This window comes from Delphinus delphis, chromosome 3 (assembly GCF_949987515.2).
Source record: "Delphinus delphis chromosome 3, mDelDel1.2, whole genome shotgun sequence".
NCBI classification, from domain to species: domain Eukaryota; kingdom Metazoa; phylum Chordata; class Mammalia; order Artiodactyla; family Delphinidae; genus Delphinus; species Delphinus delphis.
The window spans coordinates 24,917,623-24,942,262 of record NC_082685.1 but is presented as its reverse complement, the minus strand read 5'-3'; the positions used below and the strand labels follow the sequence as shown (position 1 = coordinate 24,942,262).

At 53.5% G+C, this 24,640-nt stretch overlaps 1 protein-coding gene across 2 annotated transcripts in view; it reads left to right on the top strand.

Annotated features, from left to right (window-relative positions):
* The window catches only part of ERGIC1 (endoplasmic reticulum-golgi intermediate compartment 1), a 105,463-nt gene that overhangs the window by 62,906 nt on the left and 17,917 nt on the right, over positions 1 to 24,640 (top strand). For both annotated transcript variants that reach the window (XM_060008381.1, XM_060008380.1), the window contains exons 4-7: positions 4,579 to 4,673; positions 8,526 to 8,650; positions 18,111 to 18,215; positions 22,802 to 22,862. In XM_060008381.1, the coding sequence (XP_059864364.1) occupies positions 4,579 to 4,673; positions 8,526 to 8,650; positions 18,111 to 18,215; positions 22,802 to 22,862 (386 nt within the window). The remainder of the gene's footprint in view (positions 1 to 4,578; positions 4,674 to 8,525; positions 8,651 to 18,110; positions 18,216 to 22,801; positions 22,863 to 24,640) is intronic.

Genomic DNA, 24,640 nt, shown 5'->3' with positions numbered 1-24,640 from the left:
TCTGCAGATTATCAGAAAGATGGTGGCCCCTGCATCGCAGGTCTGCTTGGGGGCCACCTGCCTCTCGGTCTTTCATTGATCCTGCCCCACCCAGTGGAATGTGGTGGAAAAAGCATGGTTCTGGGCAGCAGTGGCTCCAGCGTCCAGTCCTGCCTCTGCCTCTTCCTGGCTGTGTGATCTTGGTCAATCTTTTATCTTCCTTCCTCTGAGCCCAGTTTCATCCTTGTGAAAAGAGAACAGTAACTCCTATTAAACGCTGGCTTGCTGTTTAAATGAGATAGTACTGATACATGTGAAAGGCCCCGGCACAGCGCCTGGCACCAGCTGGGTGCTCAGAACCGGGACATCTTGGATTAGTTATAAGCAAGGCAAGCTTTTGTGTGGGCCTTAGAATATACCAGGGGCCTTGCACACATGTTTCATCCTCACCACAGTGCTGTGAAGTGGATCCTGTCGCTGTGCCTGTGATTATCAACTCGGTAAACATTGTGATGTTAATAATAACAATAAAAGTAGTGAACATTCATTGGGCACATACTGTTTTCTAAGATTATGTCTATGGTTGTCCCTAGTTCACATCTGGGGAAATTGAGGCTGGTGAAGAAGGCAAAGCCCCTTGTAGAAGGTCAGCCAGCCAGTAGGTAGCAGAGCTAGGATTCGAACCCTGAGAGCATGGAAATCCAACACGCCGCCTTATTCTCTTTACCCAGAGGGGCCTGTGCTCTGGGCTAGGCCCTCAGACACAGATGATAGCAGAGCCAGGAGGTGAGCCCACATCTGTCTGCCACTGCCCCACGGGTTCTCATCACACATGCTGGTGACGGGAGGAGTCAGGCCCACAAGAGCCCCCACACAGCAGTGGTGAATCCACAGAAAGCATTGATTTTCCCTCCAGGTGGGCTGATGTCTAGCCTCTGTTTGCCTTTTAAAATCAGTTCAGCCAGTAACGTTAACTAGCCTTGGCAGGCACCTGCGAGTGGAGCTGAGGGGCAGGCCTGCAGCGCTGGCATGGGGTGGCAGGAGCCCAGGGGCCCTGGAACATTTTCCTTGGACGTGGAAGGCGGCTGTATTGACCTCACTGGGCAGGCGGCACAGGTGATTGAACCGTGTTGATCCTGCGGCCCGGAGCCCTTCCGGAAGGTGCCTGGGAGCAGCCAGTCCTGGCCTTACGTAACCAGACTGGCCCCAAGCTCTGCAGGCCGGTGAGTTTTCCATCTCCTCCCCAGCACTTCGGCCCCTTTGTCTGGGGCAGCACTTCAGTCCCTGGGAGCCTGGGCTCCGTGGGCTGGGAGAGGCCTCCTGGGGCCTCGAAGGTGAGCTCACCTTGGTGCCACACCTGGGATTCACCTTGCTCTGTGTTGAGGTCACCTCCAGAGGATTGCCAGGGGATGACATCATCCCACAATCCCTCAGTGATGTGCAAGGGCCCAGCCTCCCAGGTAGGAAAGGTGAGTAGCTTCAAGGAAGAGTCTCACTCAGCTGGGAAGGGAAGCTGGGGGCGCTCCCTTCGTGATCTGTTAATCACTCAGTGATCTCATTACTCAGCAAGCCTACAGAGCTGCGAATTAAGGCAGGGGTAGAAATTGGGCACTGAAGTCTTAAGAAAGACCATTTGGCTGTGAAGAAGTTGATTTTCCTCCAGCATAACCTCCTGTGGTCCCCAGAGCTCCTCTGCCACTGGCTCATTTGTTCTTCCTGATCTCTGACGTGGGCCAACGCTATGAGCCTGCCAAGCCCAGGCCCCTGTCTCCTCTCTCACACCCTGTGGCCTCAGAGGACAAGGGCTCTGCTCAATTTCTCCTTTGACCCTGGATGCTGAGGACGAGAGGGAAGGGAGGCAGCATGAGCCCTAGAGGGCCTGGTGGAAGGCAGACCTGAGCTGGGGTTCCATCTTGGCCAGCTCTTGCTGTGTGACCTTAGGGATGGAACTCACCTTCTCTGAGCCTCAGTTTCCTGGTTCTAAAATGGGGGTCAGCGGAATTCCCTTGTGGTCCAGTGGTTAGGACTCCACGCTTCCACTGCAGGGGGCACGGGTTTGATCCCTGGTCGGGGAACTAAGATCCCGCATGTCGCGTGGCACAGCCAAGATAAATAACTAAATAAAATAGGGATCAGGACATTTCACAGGAGCAGAAGGGATACGATGAACGCATATAGGCCTGACTGGGGCCTCTCCTGGCTTAATGGCCTGGAGGCCCAGCAGTCTGAAGGCTAAACCGAGTCTGTTGCTCTCTTGTCTCTGGGAACATCCTTGTGACCCCCACAAGGAAACAAGCTCTAGGTATCTTTCTGAGCCTACCGTTTCTTGTTAATTGAGCATCAGCTGTATCACACTAGAAGCCAGGGGCACGCAGACAGGGTCTTAGTAAAGATGAAGGACCCTTGCCCTGGCCTGACCCATTCTTTCACAAAGAAGTGGCCACTTACAAGGCTCTCTTAGAGACCAGTTGTTCAGAGCTGACCATCCTTTATTTTACAGCCTGTGGACAGGACCCACGGGGCCTGATTCATGTTTAAAATAACCACAGCCCGGCCACCGCAAGCACTGCCCCGTAGCTGCCCGTTAGGCTGGCCTTTAGAATCGGTGCCCTCTCCCCGCGGGGAGTTTACCTGGGAATCAGAAGTGAGCTTCAGCCACAGCCATCTGGTGTCCACTCAGCAGCTCCTCGGCAGTGTCTCCAAGTCACCTTGAGCTCGGCACGGCCGTACGGGACTCGGTACCTTTCCCTCCCCAATAGTCCTGCTTCTCTTCCAGGGGCTCCCAGCCCAGTTCCAGAAGGAAACATGGCCGTCTGCTTGCATGCCTCCCTCGACCCGCCCCTGTGCCCTGTCCATCAGCGAGTCCTGGCTGCTCCGTACACCGTACCTGCATCCCTCCCTCCTCTCCATCCCCACCACTCTGGGTCCAGGCCGCCATCTCTGACCTGCACCACTGCAGCAGCCTCCCAGGTCTCCCTAGTGCACAGGGCCCTCTGGTTGGTCCTGAGCCTCCAGAGGGATCCTGTCAAAGTGCCAGCCTGACCGTGCTGCTGTGCTTAGGATCCAGTCTGATGGCCTCTGGCCCACCTAACCTGGCCCCCGCCCTTCTCCGACTGCATCGCACCCACTTCCCTTTGCTCTGTGCTGCAGCCGTGGTGACCTTTGTCCAATTACCCCAACGACCCATGCCCTTCCTGCTGCCAGACCTCTGCAGTGCTGTCCCGATGACTCTCCCTCCCTCTTTGCCAGGACAGCCTACTCATCCTTCAGACCTCAACTCCCAGAGACGGCGTCCCAGCCCACTCTCCCCAGGGGTCCATCACCCCATGAGTCCCTCTCACGGCACCCCACAGCTTTCCATCAAAGTTGGGATAAGGTGCTTGTTTAGGAGCTGAGTGGTCTCTCTAAGCTCAATGAAGGCAGAGACCGTGTCTGTCTGGTTCCTCGCTGTCTCTAGTGCCTGACAGGTAGTAAGCGCTCAAAAAGTATTTGTTGAATACTTAGCATATTGCTGACAGATCCCAGTGTGGAGCCATTGTCCCCAACAGCAGGGTGGCCTAGCTGTCCAGGCCACCTGCCCACACTGTGCCCCCCCCCCCGCCCCACCTAGATGCCCACGTCCCTGTCCCTGAGGGCTGCAGGTATGTTACCTTACATGGTAAAGGGAACTTTACACATGTGATTATGTCAAGGGTCTTGAGGTGGGGGATGATCCTGGGTTATCCAGCTGGGCAGGATGGAATCACAAGAGTCCTTACAAGAGGGAGTTAGGAGGTCAGAGAGGAGAGAAGATGCCCTGCGGCTGGCTTGGAAGATGGAGGAAGGGGCTATGAGCCGAGGCCTCTAGAAGCTGGAAAGGGCAAGAAAACCGATTCTCCCCAGGAGTTCAGCCCTGCAGACCCATCTCAGACGTCGGACCTTCAGAAGTATAAGAGAATAAGTGTGTGTTGTTTGAAGCCATTAACTTGGTGATAATTCATTCCAGCAGCCACAGGAAAGTAATACGTGTGTGAGTCTAGCTGTGTCTAGGGCTTTGTGAGAGCCTGGGTGAGGATGAGTACCCAGAGAATCCGCGACTTCCCAGCCGGCTGGGGGGTTGGGAGGGTCGGGGGCTGAGTGGGGGGAGCTCAAGAGAGGAGGGAGTCAGGAACCATGTGCCTGTTGGTACCAGGCCCTGATCCCTAGAACGGTCTCAATTCTCATGTGAGTGTTCAAAACACCCCATTAACAGTGGGTGGTGGTATCCCTGTTTAACAGAAGGGTTCACAGAGGTGAAGGTATCTGCCTGAGTTCCATAGAAAAGTGGCAGAGTCAGGATTGGAAAGTGAATCCGTCTGACTCCGTGCTCTTGCCGCCATCCCGTCCAGTCCTCCTCCCCTCCTTCTAAGCGGTAAGGCCCACATTTGGAGAGCGCCACGGAGATGGGAGCCCTGCCCGCCCCCCCGCCCCCCCCGCCGTGCCTGAGCAGGTCCAGGCTTCCCCCAGATGGGAGTCTGGGTTGTCTGAGCAGTGGTCACCAAGTGAAGTGTCCCTGGCTGTCCCCTGCAGCCGGGATGGGTGTCCCCATCTCAACAAGGCTTCTGTACTTGTCTCCTTCAGTGTGAACGAGTTGTACGTCGATGACCCGGACAAGGACAGCGGGGGCAAAATTGACGTCAGCCTGAACATCAGTCTACCCAATTTGCACTGTGAATGTGAGTATTCCCAGCAGCCCTCTGCTCCGGCAAGACACTTCCTCTAGACAGTGCTGTGTGTGCAGAAATGGCGAGATGACCGGGACAAGTTAAGTGGATGGCAGGCTGCAAACAACGGGCAGCAGGAAACTCTCCCCACTTTTGTGGGGCAGGACGTAATCAAGTGTGCACGCACTTGGATGTTTTTTGGAATAAGAAAACACAAGACACTGCCAACGGTTTATCTCTGGAGAGTAGCCATGTTGCGGGGTGGGGGTGGGGTGGGGCGTGGTGTCTCTGAGGTCACGCTCCCAAGAAGTAAAACGCAGATTTTCTGCAAGTGGCTTATTGAGAGAGGGCTCCCAGGAGGAACCTGTAAGGGCATGAGGGAGGTGAGAAGACAGGCAGAGGTGCGTGTTCAGCTGACGTCTAATTGCGGCCTGATCCCACAGGGAGCCGTGGGGTGTGAATGACATCGTAGTCTGTCTCGCCTGGTAGCAAGGGGGCTGGGCTGTTAGTATCCATATCCTCGGCTGATGGGTACAGGGTGGTGTGGGGGGATGCATCCCAAGGCAAGGGGGCCTCCAGCCAGCCAGGAGCAGTCGCCAGGAGAAGGATGCAGTTCTGAGCTGTTAGCAGCCGTGGGAAACATCCTTTTTGACTTCACGCTCCATTGTGTGTCTGTGTGTTCTGTTTTGTTTTGTTTTACTTGTTGTGTTTCAACCAGAATGAATTACCTGTGTAAAACAAAACCTATTGGGAGTCTGGTTTAGAGTCAGATTCTGGCTCCTTTGTTTACTAAAACTGTGTGACCCTGGCTGAGGTGACCCCTCCGAGCCTCAGTTTCCTCAACTGTGAAATGGGCATAGTGCCCTCTCTTGCTTGAGGTTGTTGGGAGAATCCAATGAGCTGGTCCCTAGATTTGTTAACAAGCAGGCTGGGTTTCCAGCTGTCCCTCTGCCCCAGCCTGGCACGGACCCCATGCAGGCCCTTCTCCTCCTACTCCCTCCCTTCCTCCTGAAAGGCAGAACATTGGGCGGGTCTGTGGCAGAGATAGGGAAAGATTCAGTTCTGTTATTGCTTTTGGTGAGAATTACATCACAGTTTTGAATGCACAGTGGGCCCCGAGCCAGGAAACCTGTTGAAATGGGTTGGTTTTATTTTTATTTTTTCTCTTTCTCTCAGAAAAATAATTTGTCTGGCAGCTTCTCATTCAGGAGTTGGTTGTGTCTCTGGAGCAAAGAAATTCTTAGGCCAGAGGACTGGGACCAGGGGGGCAGGGGCAGGAAAGGATGTGGTTCCAGGCTCGGTCCCTGCTCCAGGTGGTGGCCCAGGAGGGGTGGGCGACCTGAAGCTGCTGGCTGTGCTGATCCACCGGGCCCTGCCCACCCCAGCGGCTCCCGCTAGAGCCCCGCACTTAGGCTTTTCTTTAAAAGAACTTCGAATTTTTATTATAGGAAAAAGAAAATGCGTGCTCACTATTATACCTTTGGAAAATCCAGAGCAGCAGAGAGAGAAGTCACCCATAATTCCACCCCGGCTGACAACATCAGTTGACATTTGATGCTGTCCCATCCGGTTGGCCTTCCGTTCCCTGCATTTCTAAACATGGCTGAGATCATGCTGCCTGTGCATTCTCATATCCTGCTTTTAAAAATAATCTTTTTCTGGTAAACAACTAATACAGGGATACATTTTTTTATTTTTAAAAAAGATACATGTTCAAAATACAGAAATATATAAAGAAAAAAGTAAAAGAAAGACGTGCTTCCCACATGTCAACCACCGCAGAGGAAGCCCCTGTTAGCAGTTGGGACCCTTTCACTCACCCCTGTGTATCTCTGTCTGTCTGTCTGCAAACATATGTCGTGATTGGTGGTTTGTTTTTTTTTTTTTTTACATAATTGAGACCCAACTACAGGGAACCTTTCTGGGATTTCTTGTTTTTTCCATTTATATCTTGGAGCTGTTCTTCTATTACTCATAATATTAGTAAAATAATAACTACAGCTGCCATTTATTCAGCTCTTACTCAGGGGCGGGCCCTGTCCAGAATCCTTTGGCCGTGTTTGTGCCTTAAGATGAGAGGTGCTCTAGCAGAGTAGCCAAAGGGTGTGGGCTCTGGATCCAGACTCTGTGGGTTTCAATCCAAGCACCACTGCTTCTTAGCTGTGAGGTCTCAGGCAAGTTACTTAACCTCTCTGTGCGTCAGTGTCCCCCGGTATAGGATGGGTCTGATAATATTATCTTCCCCACAGGGATGTTCAGATGGTGCCTTCTTATGGAAAAGGCACTTGGAAGAGTGTCTAGCCCATAGTAAGTTCTGTTTTATTTTTTTAATCCTCGCAAACCTAGGATAGAACAAGCAACTGAGGCACGAAAAGGTTAGGTAACTTGCTCGAGGTGCCACGGTGTAGGGGGCAGAGCCAGGAACCACAGGATAGGACAGACAGGACAGCCCAGACAGCCCCAGAGCTCAGACTGCCCCTCCCCACATATGGGTTTCGCTCATTCCTTGTACCCGCTGCACAGCATTCCGGAGGGGGCTGTACCATTGACCAGTCCCCCGTTGACAAGCAGTTGGGTTGCTCCCAGTCGTCACAATTTCAAATAAGGTTGCCCAGAGCCTTGTGCGCACGCCTGGATGTGTGTGCGTCTGGAGGACGGGCTCCCCGGGGGTGGAACTGCTGAGTCAAACGGGGACCTGCTTGCATTTCTTTAAATCCGAACATTACGACATCAGCATTTCCCACGTACGACAGACCCGGAAGCATCATTTTTAGTGGCGCATCACACTCCCTTCTGTGGATGAGCCCTCGCATACTTCCATGCCCATTGAGGAAAACTGGGTTCTTCCCATTTTTCCCTTTTACAGTCAGCTCTCTGAAAATTGCTTCCAGCTGCTCTTTCTCTGTATCGCAGCCTGCTTTCTAGCGCTCCTATCGGGGAAATCTCTGCATTTCCATAGTTTACAGGGGTCCTCACTTGCCTCTTGGACCATCTCAGGGAATACAGTTGGCTTGGGCCTGCCCATTTTGCAGATTAGGAAGCTGAGTCACAGTAGGTGACGGAGAGTCACATTGGAGTCAGGACCAGGACTCCAGGCCCCAGGCTTCCCATTTAGTGCACTGAGGAACCCAGAAAAGTGCCCACACTCCTGGAGGGCAGGGCCTGGAGGAGCGGGCATTGGGTAAAGGAAGGTGTGAATGAATGACTGCCTGAGCCTGAATGATGCCTGGGGAACCCAGAGACTGTCTGAGATGTAGTAAGTGCTGACATTTATTATGTACTTGCCACCTACTGAGCATCAGGCCCTGTTCTAAGCATTTTCGACACATATTAATTATCTGATCCTCCTGATTCTCCAAGGAAGCTTTAATTGTTATCCCCGCCCACTCCTCCCTCCCTCCCCCCACCCCCGCCATTTACAGAGAAGGAAACCAAGGCATGGAGAGGTGAAGTGCCTCAGTCAAGGTGGCAAGCTGATAAAAGGCAGGGCCAGGATTCAGACCACCTCCCAAGCCTGACCCTCTGCTGCCTCCCGGCAGCCTCACAGTTAGCAGGCTCTGCACCCCTGCAGCCTGCAGTCCTCCATCCCTGGCCCACTTAGCTACTGCCTTCCCCAACTCTTTCCAGCTGGCAGTGGCAGTGGCAGGGGACAGGAACGCTCACTCGCTCTCGGTCCAGCCATCACTTTCTCCTCCTCCTCTGCTGGCTGACCCTTTCTCTGTGGCTCTGGGCCCTAGACTGTGAGCTCCTGGATGGCCGGGGGCCCTGCCTGTCCATGAAGTGGATGAATGAGGGGTCCCGAGAGGAGGGAACTGGTCCCGTTTTTCTGGATGTTTGTGACTCTTCTTTCCTTGCCTCCTGCAGTGGTCGGGCTCGACATCCAGGATGAGATGGGCAGGCACGAAGTGGGGCACATTGACAACTCGATGAAGATCCCGCTGAACAATGGGGTGGGCTGCCGCTTCGAGGGGCAGTTCAGCATCAACAAGGTACAGAGACCTTGCCTGGTCCCCTCTCCCCTTGTTCCCCATCCCCGTGGTCCTCTTCCTCCCTGGAAACTGGAGGGTGGAGCCGTGTGCCCACTTGCCCTCCCCTGTGTCCAGAGCCCTGACAAGCTGAGGGCCAGCATCCAGGCACCTGACAGTTCCTGCTGAGATTCTGGAGGGGTGGGTTTTAGGCTCCCTGAGGTTTGGAGCCCCAGATGGCTGGTTCAGGAAGGAGCTACTTCTCTCCCCAACGCAGAAGGAGTGGGTGGTGAGAAGACGATAGAATGGAAGCCCTGAGCCCGAGTGTGTGTCCTAGCCCTACCCCATCTTGGCCAAGCAATGCCCTCCAGGTCACTAGACCTGTCTTAACCTCAGTTTTCGCACCTTTAGGCTGAGGATGTGATGATATAATAATATGATACCTTCTACTTTACAAAGTATATGTGATGATTAAATGAGCTATTACACATTCATTCATTCAGAACACTTTTATGGAGCACCTGCTGTGTTCCAGGGTGGGTTCCTGGCTCTGGGCAATGCCTGGACTAGGTGGGCAGCGTTCTTGCACTGGCGGGGCTTCTGTTCTAGTGGAGCGAGGCAGACGGTGTGCAAGGTGAAAAGCATTTCAGTGGGTGGTAAGTGCTGTGATGAGGAATGAAGCAGGGGAGGAGTGGGAGTGGATGGGTTTGGAAGTACCTGGTCAGCTCCAAAGGACCATTCAGGTATTGCTGTTGTTTTGCCGCTAGAACCAGGAACTTCAGATCCTAAGTTAAAGGTGTGAGCGCGGTGCATTTGGGAGAGCTGGGGAATCCCGGCAGCAGCCAGCACTCCTCTCGGCTCTTTTTTCTAAAAGATTTATTTATTTATTTTTGTGTGCCGGGTCTTAATTGCAGCGCACGGCATCTTCATTGCCGCACACAGGATCTTTGCTGTGGCACGTGGGATCTTTAGTTGCTGCATGCAGGCTCTTAGTTGTGGCATGCGGGATCCAGTTCCCTGACCAGGGATCGAACCCAGGCCCCCTGCATTGGAAGCACAGAGTCTTAACCACTGGACCAACAGGGAAGTCCCTTCTCGGCTCTTTTTATGTGTTATCACAGTGGAGCCTCTCAACAACCCTGTGAGGTGGCACCATTTTACAGATGAGGAACCTGAGACCCAGAGAGGTTAAGTATCTCAGCCAAGGTTGCACAGCTATCCCCATGTCCCACAACTCCCCTTCCCAGTCCCAGCCAGGCTGAGCCACTGGCTTCTGCCTGGCCTCCCGTAGCCTCTGCTCAGATGCCCTTCCTCTAATCCCTGCCATCTCAGTCAGAGGTTGCAAACTCACTGGCCACACACAACCCCAAAACCAGTCACATTTGCCCCATACAGTATTCAGATCCATCAGAGCCAATATCAAAAGACCGGGAGTCCAGATTTCTGGCTTTTAAAAGTCAGAGGCTCTAGCCGCACTGGGCCCGAGTTTCACTGGAAACAACGATCTGGAGCTAATGACCCCTTTAGACAGTGAGCTGTCCTTCCTGCAGTCCCCGCTGGATGGCTGCGAGGCTTGGCCCAGTTGCTTGGGACACCTGGGCCTGTCTCTCTGTCTCCACGTGGTCTCCCCATGTGGTTTTCTTCCATGACAGCTCAGGGCTCCTTAAGTGCTAAAGCAGAGACTATCACTTCTGCCAAACTTTATGGCTTAACAGGAATTAGGTGCTGGCCCGGGTTCCATGGGGGCGGGGGGGACCACCCATGGGTGCGGGTGCTGGGAGGTGTGGTTCATGGGGCCTCTCTTTGCTGATTAGCTACCACACGGGGTCTTTGCTGTGCCCCGTGATTAGGATTTATGGTGCTTGTGATGGGAGCCGTGTGAAGGTTTTAAGCAGGGAAGCAGTGCAGTCGGATTTATGCTTTACAACTGCACTATCGAATACAGTAGCCACCAGCTCCGTTTCAGTTGATTAAAATTAAGTAAAATTCAGGCCCCCAGTCTCACTAGCCACACTGCAGGCGCTCCATGGCCACATGTGGCTAGTGGCTACCGTGTTAGCACAGATAAGAAACATTTCCATCATCAGGGAGAGTTCTCCTGGAGAGCAAACGGTTAGAAAGATCACTCTGTCGTCTGTTTGGGGAGAGACTGGACAGGACCAAGAGCAGAGGTCACAGACAGTGCTGGTGGCAGTGGCATTGGAGAGAAGGGTCCGGATTAGGGAGTGGAGTCAACAAGACTTACTGATCAATTGGTTGTGGGTGGTGAGGGCAAGAGTGGAATCAGAGAAACCTCTTCGGTTTTTGTCTTGATAACCAGGCAGTCCCATTTTCTAAGTATGGAAGCTTGGGAAAGCATGGATTCTGTGCGAGGTGGGGCTGGGACTCGGACCTTCAGTTTTGGACACGTTTCATTCAGGATTCCCATTAGAGATGTTAAATTGGAAGTTGAGGGGGTGCTTGTGGAGTGCAGGAGAGAGCTCTGGGCTGGAGATGTAAATGTAGGAGCCATCGGTAAACAGATGATGTTGGCTTTCATAGGTCTCCATCAGTGCTATTCAAAGTGGGGCCCTCAGATTGCAGCAACATGGATGGACCTAGATGATATACTAAGTGAAGTAAGTCAGACAGAGAAAGACCAATACCATATGGTATCACTTATATGTGGAATCTAAAATATGACACAGACTTATCTACAAAACAGAAACAGGCTCACAGACATAGAGAGCAGACTTGTGGTAATCAAGGGGGAGGGAGAGTGGGGAAGGGATGGATTGGGAGTTTGGGTAGCAGACGCAAACTATTATATATAGAATGGATAAACAACAAGGTCCTCCTGTATAGCACGGGGAACTAACTGTATTCAATATCTGTGATAAACCATAATGGAAAAGAATATTTTAAAAAGAATGTATATATGTGTATAACTGAATCACTTTGCTGTACAGCAGAGATTAACACAACATTGTAAATCCACTATACTTCAATAAAAACAAACAAACAAAGTGAGGCCCCCAAACCAGCAGTATCAGCATCACCTGGAACCTGTTAAGAATGCAGATGCTTGGGCTTCTCTGGTGGCGCAGTGGTTGAGAGTCCGCCTGCCGATGCAGGGGACACGGGTTCGTTCCCCGGTCCGGGAGGATCCCACATGCCGCAGAGCGGCTGGGTCCGTGAGCCATGGCCGCTGAGCCTGCGCGTCCGGAGCCTGTGCTCCGCAATGGGAGAGGCCACAACAGTGAGAGGCCTGTATACTGCAAAAAAAAAAAAGAAAGAAAGAATGCAGATTCTCAGGCCCCACTTTGGATCTACTGAATCTGTGTTATAACAAGCCCCGCAGGGGATCCTGATGCCACTCATGTTTGAGGATCATTGGTCTAAGCTAGATGACCTAGGGAGAGGTGTAGAACGTTCTAAACCTGGGGTCCACAGACGCCCCAGGGAATGCAGATCAAATTCAAAGAGTCTGTGAACCTGGATGGGGAAGAAAATGACATGTTTATTTTTACGAAGCTCTAAGTCCAATTTAGCGTTCTCTTCTATGATGAACGTAGGCAATGGACCATAGTAGCATTAGCAGCACCCTTGACCTTGTCACCAATAGAAATTGCCGATATGTATATCACATTAAAATCGTCACAGATCATTCTGAGATGCTGTTTACATTCATTGCTGTTTTGAAAGTACAGTAATTTGTTGATCCGCGACCAGGTCTTATTATTTGCTGCATTAATAAAGACGCATGTGCAAATGTTTGATCTATTTTAATTACTGTTTAAAACATCGTTTCTTTCCTCTGTGATCCTATGTGTTTTATGCATTCGAAACTTTTAAGGCATTTACAACGTAGGTGTCGGCAGACTGGCAACGGGTCCACGGCACCAAAAATGTAAGAACCTAAGGTCTTGATAAGGATGCAGTTTGAGGACCGATTTCTGGTGCATGCCAGTGTTTAGAAGTGGGGAGGAAAGATAGAAGGAGCAGCCAGATAGGTAGGGGGAAACCAGGGCTGAGTGGGCCCCAGAATCTGGAAGAGAACATGAATCAAAGAGGAGGGCTGGTGCTGCAAGGATGGGGTGGACCACTGACCCATGTGCTGCAGGGAAAGCCCATGTGGGAGAGTAAGGGGCCACTGCACAGCCAAGCCCTTGGGATGCTGGCTGCAGTGGAGGGCACGCCTTGGAGATGAGGGAAGGCCAGTGTGGGCACAATGCAGGGAGGTGGGCGAATTGTTGGTGGGCCAGGCTCTCACTCTGCCTCTGATGCCCTCTCTCTGCCCCCATCTATGTGCCTGGAGAGCTGCTGCTCACCCACAGGTCTCGTTGACATGGGTGCCTGAGTGGGAGCCCTCCCTCCCCTGCCCCTCCCATCATGATCCTTATGTTGCTCTTGTCCATATCACATTCTGACTTCCTTTGACCATTGCCCCCTGCCCCATGCCCCCAGCTCATTCACTCATACATCCTGCTCTTGAGAGTCTGCTGTGTGCCTGGCTCCACACCTGGTACTGGGGTGCAGTGCCCAGAGAAGCAACTGATGTCCCTGCCCTTAGTGGCACTTACAGTCTATTGCGGGGTGACAGGTAAACACTCAAACAAGCCAATATATAATTTGATGAAGCAGCCAGGAAGACAATGAAGGGGGTATTATGGTGGGAAATTAAGGAGGAGACCCACTGAGATAGGGTCATAAGGGAAGGCCTGTCTTTGGGGTTGAAGGATGGTTGAAGATGAACAGACACATGCATGCCTCCCTACTGGGGGGGGGGGCCTCCCCTAGGAGGGTATGATCACCTGGGTTAAACAGATATAAACACCTCAGACGGTGAACAGGAGGGACCACGTTTACTCAGCACCGAGTATGGGGTGGGCACAGGAGAGACAGGACAACCACCCAGGAGATGGCCCAGCGCCACACTCTCCTCAGCTTGGCAAACATGCCTCAGGCTGTGGGTGGCTTCCCTTAGACAGGCTCCAGTGAGGCCCCCCGCTGGCTCTGGCTGAACCGGAGCTTGCTGTTTGGGGTCAGACGGACCTATGGTTGAGAATCCTGGCTACAGCGCTCACTGGTTGAATGACTGGGCAGTTTAGCCTCTCTCAGCCTCGGTTTCCTCATCTGTAAAATGGGATAATGATACTGCGCTGACGGGTTGTAAGCTGTGAACAGATTAAAATCTGTAAAGCACATACAGCAGTAGGGATGGGACAAGTCTCGGTGCCCTTCCCCGGCTGGCCTTGTCTCCTGTCAGTGGGGTGTCTGTGATCTCGTCATCTGGCACCCGCCGTCGCTTGGCTACAAGTGTGCTCATGAAATGTGCATGGATAACATCCAAGAAGTGGGTCTTCTCTGGTCAGGGGACAGCTGAGATCCTAGAAAAGGGTCCCACCAGCCCTCACCTTTTGACTGCCGCCGCCTATTGGGCTCTCACCGGACCCTTTACCAGTATTAACTCATTTAGTCCTTGTAACAGTCCTAAGGAAACAGGCACAGGGGATTAAGTGACCTGCTAAAGGGCCGGGAGCTAGGATTTGAACCCAGGCTGTCTGGCACCAGGGCCCCTTCTCTGTCTCCTGCACCCCTGCTTGTTGCTGCTTCTGGCCAGCATCTCGGTCACAGCTCAGGCCAGCCTCTGCCCCCCACCCTTGGAAGGTTAAGAGTTCGTGCCTTCCTGGAGCTCTCAGTCAGGGGGTGCTCAGATAAGAAAGCCAGCCGTGATGACAGGTGAGGTCAGCAGCTGGCCCCCGCCCCTATATCTCCCAGCATCAGGCTCACACTTGCCCTGTGGCCCCCTTATCCATCCATCAGGAAGTCAGCCAGCAGCCGGATGTCAGAGTTCACGTGTTTCAAGCTGCACCAGCAGCCCCCAGCAGGCCCCCAGCAGCACGGAGTCCTTGCTCAATCACCCAGCCCCCCTGGAGGAGGACAGGATGGGCCAGGGTTTGGGGCCTGGCTCCATCTATATGTTTTTAAAACCCGTCAGAGACAATGACGTAGGTTCCTAAGTCACAGCTCTAAAAGCGTCGTCTTTGCTTTCTTCAGCCCAGCGTGTGCTGGCGTGAGTCAGCCACCTGTGATGGATTCCGTGCTGAGGGGGTGTGGGTCACTGAGTCACAGCCTCAAGGGGCAGCAGCGGGTGGCAGATGTGCGGGCGCCAGCCTCCTTGACTCACCTAACTCTGGGAGCATGAGGCCCAGACTCCAAACCCAGTTCTGAACTCCGCCCACGGCCCCGTCCATGGGAGGCCCCATGTCACTGCATAGAACAACTCTGAAGGATGTACACCGGATGCTATTTGCTTCTTACTTCTGGGGGCGGTAGGCAATGGGGACTTTAGTTCTGACTTTATCACATGGATTTTTTTTTTTTTTTTTTTTTTTTGCGGTACACGGGCTCTCACTGTTGTGGCCTCTCCTGTTGGCGGAGCACAGGCTCCGGATGTGCAGGCTCAGCGGCCGTGGCTCACGGGCCCAGCCGCTCCGTGGCACGCGGGATCCTCCCGGACCGGGGCACGAACCCGTGTCCCCTGCATCGGCAGGCGGACTCTCAACCACTGCGCCACCAGAGAAGCCCTATCACATGGATTTTTAATAGTGAAAATATATCCAGGTATTATTTATATAAGTAAAAATGAAGTTTAAAGTATTCTTAGAATACAGTAGGGTTTTCCCCACACCCTGCCCATGTACATGCTTGTTCCCTCTTCTGGGAGGGTTCTTGTCTCTTGGCTCAAACATGTTCATCCTGTAAACCCAACCCAATAACACCTGCCGTCGGCTTTGTATTCACCTCATTTAATCCTCCCATAACCTGTTTTGGTTATTATCCCCATTTTCTTGATGGGGAAACTGAGGCACAGAGTGGTTAATGACCTTGCCCAAGGTCCCACAGCTAGGAAGAGAGGACGGACTGGAGCCCACATGTGGCCCTCACCTGCTACTCTACCACGGGTAATTGGGCCCCTGAAGTGGGCAGTGCTATCCCTCCAGGGAGATCTTGCCGAGCTGTTGTTTCTGTTCACCCCATCCAGACCCAGCAGGTTGCCCCCTCTTCCAAGCAGCCCATGACACACTTGACTGTGAGCTCACTGAGCCTGGGCCATGCCCTGTTAGCCTGGTACCTCTCACGTCAGTCCTAAGCTTAGGCCCTAGTGAAGACATTAATATTCCTGCAGGAAACCCACAACTTTGTGTTTGAGACAGGCATGCTTACAAAATAAGCGGATGCTAAGCCGTAAACCTTATTCCTTCCTCTAGTGCAGCTCGTTAAACTTTTGTTGAGCTGGAATAAAATAAACCCTGAGTTTTTCAGTGTGGTGTTTGGGGCCTTTGCTAAACAGCCCCACCTCCCTCTTAATGCCTCTTTGTTTCCTGCTGTGGCCACTCCCCCAGGCCTCTCTTTTATTCGGGGTTCAGTAATACCAAACTATTCTAGTTTCTTACACATGCCCACCAACTGGGCAGTTTCTGATCTCCATACTTGTTCATGCCGTTCCCTCTGCCCAAATGCCTTTCCCCTTATTCCTGAGTGATGCAGACTCATCTCCAGAGCCTTAGCACAGGGTGTTCTTTCCCCTGAGAACACCCACAGCTGCGTTGGGGGCCCTCCCCCGTGGCTCCCACAGTCTTTGCATCCCTCTGGTCCAGTGTAGGTCATGCAGTCTCATTTTCTGTTCCAAGTCTGTGTCACAGCAGGCCAGGGGCTCATCCAAGGCCAGGCTTTCGTCTGGATCATTTCCCAAGCTTTGCACCTCCTGAAAGGCTGGCTCCACGTGGCCATCAGCCCAGGGCCTCTGAGGTCAATGGCTGTGGGGTTTTTTTTTTTTTAATTTATTTATTTTATTTTTATTTATTTTTGGCTGCGTTGGGTCTTCGTTGTGGTGCGCGGGCTTGTCATTGCGGTGACTTCTCTCGCTGTGGAGCACGGGCTCTAGGCGCGCAGTCTTCAGTAGTTGTGGCCCACGGGCTCAGTAGTTGTGGCTCGCAGGCTGTAGAGCACAGGCTCAGTAGTTGTGGCACGGGGGCTTTGTTGCTCCGCGGCACGTGGGATCTTCCCGGAGCAGGGCTCAAACCCGTGTCCCCTGCATTGGCAGGAGGATTCTTAACCACTGCGCCACCAGGGAAGTCCGATGGCCGCGGTTTTGACAGGTGACCGTAGCAAGTTTCTTCACTGCTCTGAGCCTCAGTTTCCTTTTCTGTAAAATGGGAATTACCAGGTGTCAAAGCCAAAAGTGCTGTTTTAAGGATTCATGTCATTTACTCATTCTTTAATTCATCCCATACATATTTATTAAGCACCTGCTCTGTGCCAGAGCCTGGGGAATACAGCATCAAATCAGACAAAAACCCTGCCAGCATGGAGCTTATATTCTCGTGGGAGGACACAGATGAGAACAAGATGAGGATAAGATGGTGGGTGATGCTGAGTGCTTTAGCGACGTAAGGGGCTTGGGGGATGTGGGGGTCAGTCAGGCTCCAGAGCAGAGGCCTGAGGGAGAGCCATGTGGAAAAGGGTTCCAGGAAGGGGGCGCAGGCACAAAGGCCCGAGGACCACACTGGCACTGTTTGCCGTCGCAGCAGGAGGCCAGCGTGGCCAGAGGGAGTAAGCAGAAGAAGACGTGAGGATGTGGCTTCAACTCAAGAGAAGGGAAGCCTTGGAGGGTCCTGGGCAGAGGGGTGACAGGATCAAACATTGGGTTCAAAAGGCCCCCTCTGGCTACTGTTGGGGAAAGGCCTGAGGACCCCAAGGGCAGGAGCCCGGAGCCCAGTGGGGAGGCTGCCGCCTTGTCTGGTCTAGGGAGGCAGTGGAGGCTTGAGGGCTCAGAGGCTGGGCGTCTCGAGGGTGGAGGTGACAGCATTTCCTGATGGGTGGGACGTCAGTGTGAGAGAAAGACGGGGCCAGGATGACACCAAGGGTTGGTCTGAGCAGCTGGGAGGAGAGAGGCCCCCGGAGACGCTGTGGAGGCCTCATCAGCGCCGTTCACTGAGTAGACATTCATTCAGTAACTCTCGCTGGCTGCGCTCTGCACAGCCTTGAGACCCAGGGAGGAAAGCGGGCTGCTGTGGTCTTGCCTTCAAGGAACCCCCAGTCTAGGGTGATGGGGCAGATTGGGGCGGGTGATCGTGTTGACCTGGAGTTCAAGGAAGCTTCGTTAGTCTGCAGGCGTAAAGGTCATTCCCCGACCCCCCGGGGGGGAAACAGCCGGGAAGCTGATGGTGGGCAGCTGCCTTTTCGAGCCGTGGTCTTGAGCCAGGCACCCAGCTATGTCCTTCACATGCACCCTCCCACCCACAGCCCCAGCAGTCCTCTCGGGTAGCCACTGTTGACACCCCCTTTCCGCAGACGAGGAACCAGAGGCTCCTGCCAAGTTCCACTGCCGGGAAGTGGCCAAGCTGGGATCCAGATCTGCCTGACCCCAGGGTGAAGCCCTGCACCCCACCCTCTGGGGCAGCCGACCCAACTCCTAAACTTTCCATCTCTCCCCCAGGTCCCGGGCAACTTCCACGTGTCCACACACAGTGCCACAGCCCAGCCACAGAACCCGGACATGACCCACGTTATCCACAAGCTCTCCTTTGGGGACACGCTGCAGGTGAGAGAGGCACAGATGGGGTGGCTGGAGGTGGGCGTCCAGGGGCTGCATCACCAGAGCCTTCTGTCCTCCCTGGACATAGGGAGATGCCCTCCAGAGGGGTCATGCCCTTCGAGCCTCTGCTCCATCAAACAACCCCTCTGCCTCACTTCTGAGCATACGGCTGCCGTGTCATCAACGTTGCACTCAACTTGGAACCTCGGCTTGAGACCGGGGCCTGGGGGAGGGGACTGGCTTTCATGAGCAACTACTAAGTGCTCGTGCTTTCTCTGTGCCAGGGCAGCCTCATGAGGCAGGAGGCGGCACCGCGTCTTACAGACCTGCAGCTGGGCCCAGAGAAGCCATTTGTCCAGGCCCCCCCAGCAGGCGTCTGCCTCGAGTCCAGTGGCCTGTCCGCTGTAACGTCAGCGCCCATGTCCATTGAGTAGGCGTGAAGGAAGTGTTCTGAGACTCCCTGTTGTGATTTTGATGGAGAGGGCCACGTCCAGTAGGCCCGGCCCGATAGTTTCCTCCCCATGGCAGCAGACGCTGACCGCCCGATCTCTGCCAGCTGCGGGCAGGGCAGCTGTGAGGTTCCTTCTCTCCTCCACCCCCAGCAGCACAGTGCTGAAGGGGAATTGTGCCACACCCTGCGTGACAGAGGGAATCGAGGCTCAGAAGGGGAAGTAACCGCTCCAGCTGTGGTGCTGGCATGGCGACCCGGCTCCTGACCCCAAGCCTAGCTTGATGAGAATCCTGTTTCCTAGTTGAGGTTGCTGGGTGGGTTCCCTCCAGGCACGGTGAGCTGTGCACGGGGCCCTCGCAGGCGCACAGGCACACGCATACACATTGTTCCGACACCGTGTGCACACACGTCTGCTCAGACTCACGCACACAATCATGAGACACACACCGGAAAGTGTGCCCTGACATACATGAGATCATACATGCTCCCTAAGACCACCCACTGGACACACACACACACCCAGAGACACACACAGGCCCACCCGGCTGGGACATCTCACATACAGACCCAGAGGCACACACATGCCTGCACTGCTCCGCGCCCCCCGCCCCCCATACATGCTGCATACGTCCGTGTGCCGCTGATGCTGGTTGAACGCTTTGTGCGTGCTGAGCCCCTTACTTCACAAGCACGATCCCCTTTTACCCTCTCAGCAGCCCCGGAGGTAGATACAATATATTGTCTCTATTTTTCAGATGAGGAAACTGAGGCACCGAGAGGGTAAAGCCTGGTGCAGAGCCCGGGTCTGAATCAGAGTCTGGCTTCGGGCCGCACCGCGGGGACTGCCTCCCGTGCCCTCTCTCACTCCTTTCTCCCTTTGTGTTGCTTATGCTTCCTTCCCGGGGCACCTTTGCCCAGCCCAAGTGACCCGGTCATCGCCTTCCCAGCCTTCCTGGAGGCCCCAGAGAATTTCCTCTGGGAGACGGTGTTTGGGAACAGAGAAGGCCCAGTCTCCCTGGGCCAGACTTGCTGTCTACACACTCAGTGAAGCATGGCCTGCCCTGGGACTGTGGACTCACTTCCTGCAGGTGAATTCACACAGGCTTCACACGCACACCTCCCATCTCTCCATCCAAGGGACTGCTGTGTGGACGTTCCCCAGCCTGCTTTGCTGGGTTCAAATCCTGGCTCCACCACTTACTAGTTGTCTGATATTGGAGAAATTATTTAGTCTTGCTAAGCCTCAGTTATCTCATCTGTAAAATGGGGACAACAATTGTACCTGCCTCATAGAATTGTAGTGAAGATAAAATGAGGTAATGCACGTGAAGCTCTTAGAACAATTGCCTGGCACAGAGTAACCAGTCAGTGAAATGAGCTGTGGCCATTGTAGTTGTCCTCTGTGCTCTCATTCTGCACCAGGCCCTGCAGGGTAGGATGCTGCCGGCCCACAGGGGCTCACACGGCCATGGGGGAGACAGACGTGGGATGCTCACCACCCCAGTGGGACGGGAGCTGAGAAGCCACAGGGCCCTCCTTATATGAGCGCTGGGCAGCACCCCAGTTGCCTTTGCAACCCACCAGCTCAGCAGATCCTCGACACAGCCGGGGAGGCAGGCACTGTGAACCCCAGTGTGCACATGGGGAGACTGAGACCGGAGTCACGACCCAGGGCCGTGCAACTCACTGGCAGCACCACCAGAATCCACACTCCTTCCTCATGGGAACTTTCGACCTCTTCAGCCTGCACTGAAGCCTGCACTTTCCCACCTAGAGAGCAGTGTTTAGGTGACCCTCTGTTTAACCCTCACAAGAACTCCCTGAAGGATGCTGGGTGGCATTTATTTTTCCTGAGGAAGAAACAGGGTCAGAGAAGTTCAGTAACTTGCCCAGAGTCATATAGCTTGAAAACCAGGTGTGTCTGGCCCCGGGTCTTCTTTGACTGTGCCTCATAGGTTCATGGATTCATCAGACCCCCTCAAAATTTCTGCTCTGCGCCAGGCTCTGTGCGAGGCTCTGGGGTAACAGCGGTGGATAAACCATACAGGATTCTTGCCCTCAAGTGAAGAAGAGATTAAATGTAAATAAACGTAGTTACAAGGGACAAGAGAAGCATAGGATTCGGGACAGTGATGTGGAGGCGGGGGCGGGGTACCCCCAAGCCTGGGAGGTCAGGGAGGGCTTCCCTGAGGAGGTGACATCTAAGGTGACATCTGAGCCACGCGCTAAAGGGTGAGAAGGATCTAGCCAAGCACAGGACAGGGAAGTCTTGCATATCACCCCTGTCCTAGAGAACCCACTCTGTGGCACATCCAACCAGTCATTTTCATAGAAAAGACCCTCAAGGTCACTTTCAGAAAAAATGGATCAGCAAGTGTCCATGACATCAGAATGATGTTCTGTACATGAGATTCCAGAGGCTCATCAGAGTCAGCAGAGAGGGCTCAGCAGTGTCCATCTGGAGGGGGGAGCAGAGTTTTAGGTGGAGCGAGAGACCCACGATAGGTTTAGGAAGGTGGGGGCTGACCCAGGCCGGTGGGTGTCATAGAAAGAGCACCCACCTGCCATGTGGAAGACCGGCCGTGAGGCAAGGCTGCAGGTAGGGAGGTGAGGAAAGGGCTACAGCCAAGGCCAGGGGACAGGAGGAGAAGAGAGGAAGAAGAGGGGCAGCCTTGCATTGCTGTCTGCCGCTATAGAACAGGACAGTAATAGCCTTCCGCTTGGCCCTTATGGCGGAAATAGGATTTTTTAAAGATGTAGACCACTGAGCTGAGGATTTATCTATCCATCCACCATCCAGTCAACAAGTAATTATTGAGCACCTACTATGTGCCAGGTCTCGCACATATCGGTGAGGATGAGCGTGGTCCCTGCCCACGTGAAGTATTGTGTAGTCTAGAGGGGAGGACAGACATGAATCAGATAATCGTACAGATGAATGTCAGATGAAACCCTGACATGCAACGATGTGAGGGACTATTCTAGCACTCTTGCCTCTGCAGCCACTGTCCTCTTGGGTTAGAAACCAAGTCTTTAGACAGTCAATCCCGAGGCAGCAATGGACAAGCTTTCCTCTGAGCTTCTTAAGAGTGTGCAGTTGTGTTAAGTGCTCGATCAACATCAGCGACCTGAGACCAGGATCAGGGTCAGGTCACCCACTGTTCCTGGAGTGGCCCTCGCTGCAGGAGCCTGTCCCCTCCTACCTCTCTGACCTCTTCCCTTTCCACTCCTCACCCCCTTCCTCTCTAGGGCTTCACGGGCTCTGTTTCTCAGTCTCCAGACTCATGTGTTTGCATGAGCTACTGGCGTGATTAACTTCCCACTTTCCTACAAATCTTGGTGTCAGTGTTACTTCCCCCAGGAAGCCCTCCAGGATGCCTACCCCAGCAGCCCCTGTTAACCATGCCCATGATGACATGCTCCATGTATCGGGCATACTTTGTCCGGCTTTAGATTCTCCTTGAGGCTGACCTGGTTTCCCGTTGTCCTCAGAGGAGAGGTGGGACGTGGCCTTCAGCCCCTGCCAGGGGGACACAGCTGGGCCGGCTGCCGTGAGGAGGAGTATCTTCACAACTGCTATATGTTCCCCACAGCAGACAGGGTCGGAGGCCAGCAGCCCTGGGTCCTCTTTCAGAGGGCTGTGGGGGGTCTCAGGAGGAGCATGCTGAGACCCAGCTCTACCTTTGCTTGAGTTTTCTGTGTGCCTTAATGGAAAGAGCCACTCCATGTAGGCTTGAGGTCAGACAGACCTGAATTCAGAGTTCAGTTCAGCCACTTCCCAGTTGTGAGATGCTGGACAAATTTTGGTGCTTCTCCAAGCTTTGGTTTGCTCTTCTGTAAAATGGGCCCATGATCCATCATTAGGGGCATTAAATGAGATGACGCTAAGTACCCAGGACTGAGTGTCTCACAGTAAGCGCTCAAGATGGGAAGCAAACTAGCGCCTACCATGTGTCAGGCCTCTGCCGCGTCTGTATCTTGCTCCCCACGACGTCTCTACGAGACAGACCATGCGGGATCCCCGTTTTGCACACGGGTAAGGTCCCTAGACCAGGTTGCACCTGGCCATTCTCCCACAGCCAGGACCAAGCCTAGAGGTGGTAGCATCCTGGGGTCGGTCCCTCACTGTGCTTCTCCACAGGTCCAGAACGTCCACGGAGCTTTCAACGCTCTCGGGGGAGCAGACAGACTCACCTCCAACCGTATGTACCCCATACCCACACTGGGGACAGCTTTTTGCCCCAAGATTCCCAGTGCAGCAGGGAGGGAACGGGGTGGAGAGGGAGGGAACGTTTACCAAGCCCTCGCCGTAAGCCAAGCTGTTAACGCTTCATTCCCACAGCTAGCCTGTGAGAAAGTGGAATTATCCCCATCTCGCAGAGAAGGGAAGAAAAGTGACTTGTCGTGGCAGTCCTAGGCACATCAACACTGCTCCATGAGTACCGGATGTTATCGTTATTATTATCGTTACTGCCACCTAATTGCTGTCAGTTGAGATAATCACCCTAGATCCCACAGGGAGTGGTGACAGAGCCAGAATTCATCCTGGCTCCAAGTGGCACCGTGAGAGCAGGGCTGTGGGTGGCTCAGCCAGATCTGGCCACCTGGGCTGCCCCCCACCCCACCCCCTCCTCCTGCTTCAGCCCCTCCCACCCACGAATGGCCCCTCCCTGAGCCTCCGCCCCGCTGGGCTCCCTGGCACCTTGGCCCAGATTAAAGAGCGTGCCACGTCTTTACAGACCCGCAGAAGAGCACACATACCTACACACCTGTGCAGACGCACGTGGGGCCTTGCACAGAACGGGCCTGGGAGGTCTGTCTGCTCAAGCGGATCCACCCACTGGGTTCTGTAGGACAGGTTACCAAGGCTTTTCTTATTTCCTCACCTGAGCTCACCTTTTCACCCATATGTCCTTAATCATTTCTTAAAACACATTCACAGGCAGACCTCGGAGACATTATGGGGTCAGTTCCAGGCCACCTCAGTGACGTGAATAATGCAATAAAACAAATCACAGGAATTTTTTGGTTTCCCAGTACATAGGAAATTTATGTTTACACTACACTGAAGTCTGTTTAGTGTGCAGTAGCATTATGTCTTTAAAAACAATGTAAATACCTTAATTTAAAAATACTTTATTGCTAAAAAATGCTAACCGTCATCTGACAACACAGGGTTACCACAAACCTTCAATTTGTAAAAAAAAAACAAAAAACAGAAAAACACAGTGTCTTTGACGGGCAATAAAGTGAAGCAATGAAACGAGGTGTGCCTGTGCTCTCTACCAGCCTAAGCATGGAATGGAATTGGGATAATCCAAGCAAAAGAGGACTGCCCTCCATGACCTGCCCCAACAAATCAAGCTTCTCATTTCTCCGTGTCCCTGGGAATCCTTGCCCGTGAGCAGAAGTCATTTTTTCCAAGCAGCTTACCTTCTGAGTTTTGTGCCTGGTGTTACATCATAACCACAGTTCGTGTACAGTTTTTCCACTGGTAATGGAGGCACGGTTGCCCATCTAGCAGCTCTGCTGTGCTTTAAGGCACTGTCTTTTCACGGAAAACGTCTGTGGTTTCTACCTTTTCACCATTGCGGTAACGCCTCTGATATCTACAAGACTTGCTTTACATTTACCGTATTGTTTCCCAGCTGGGTCCGTACCCACTCATGCTGCTTCCCGCAGCGTGTCAGTGTGTAACTGCGCCCCCTGGTTTTCACGCAGATGTCTGATTATACTGGAGGGAGACGATTCTTCGTATGGTGGGGTGTTCATCGTGGTTCTGCGTGCGGGCAGCGTGTTGTCCCAAGGGGCCTGTCCCCACCTGCTTGCAATTAGCCTGGACCTCTCAGCTGCCTGATATCGGAAGAAGATCAAGCTAGGAAGGCCCCAGGGTGTGCAAGCTGATGGAGGGTGTGGGCAGAAAACCTTTCCTGCTCCCGGGCTACTGACGAAAGCCACCTCAGGCTGGCTTCAGTGGAAA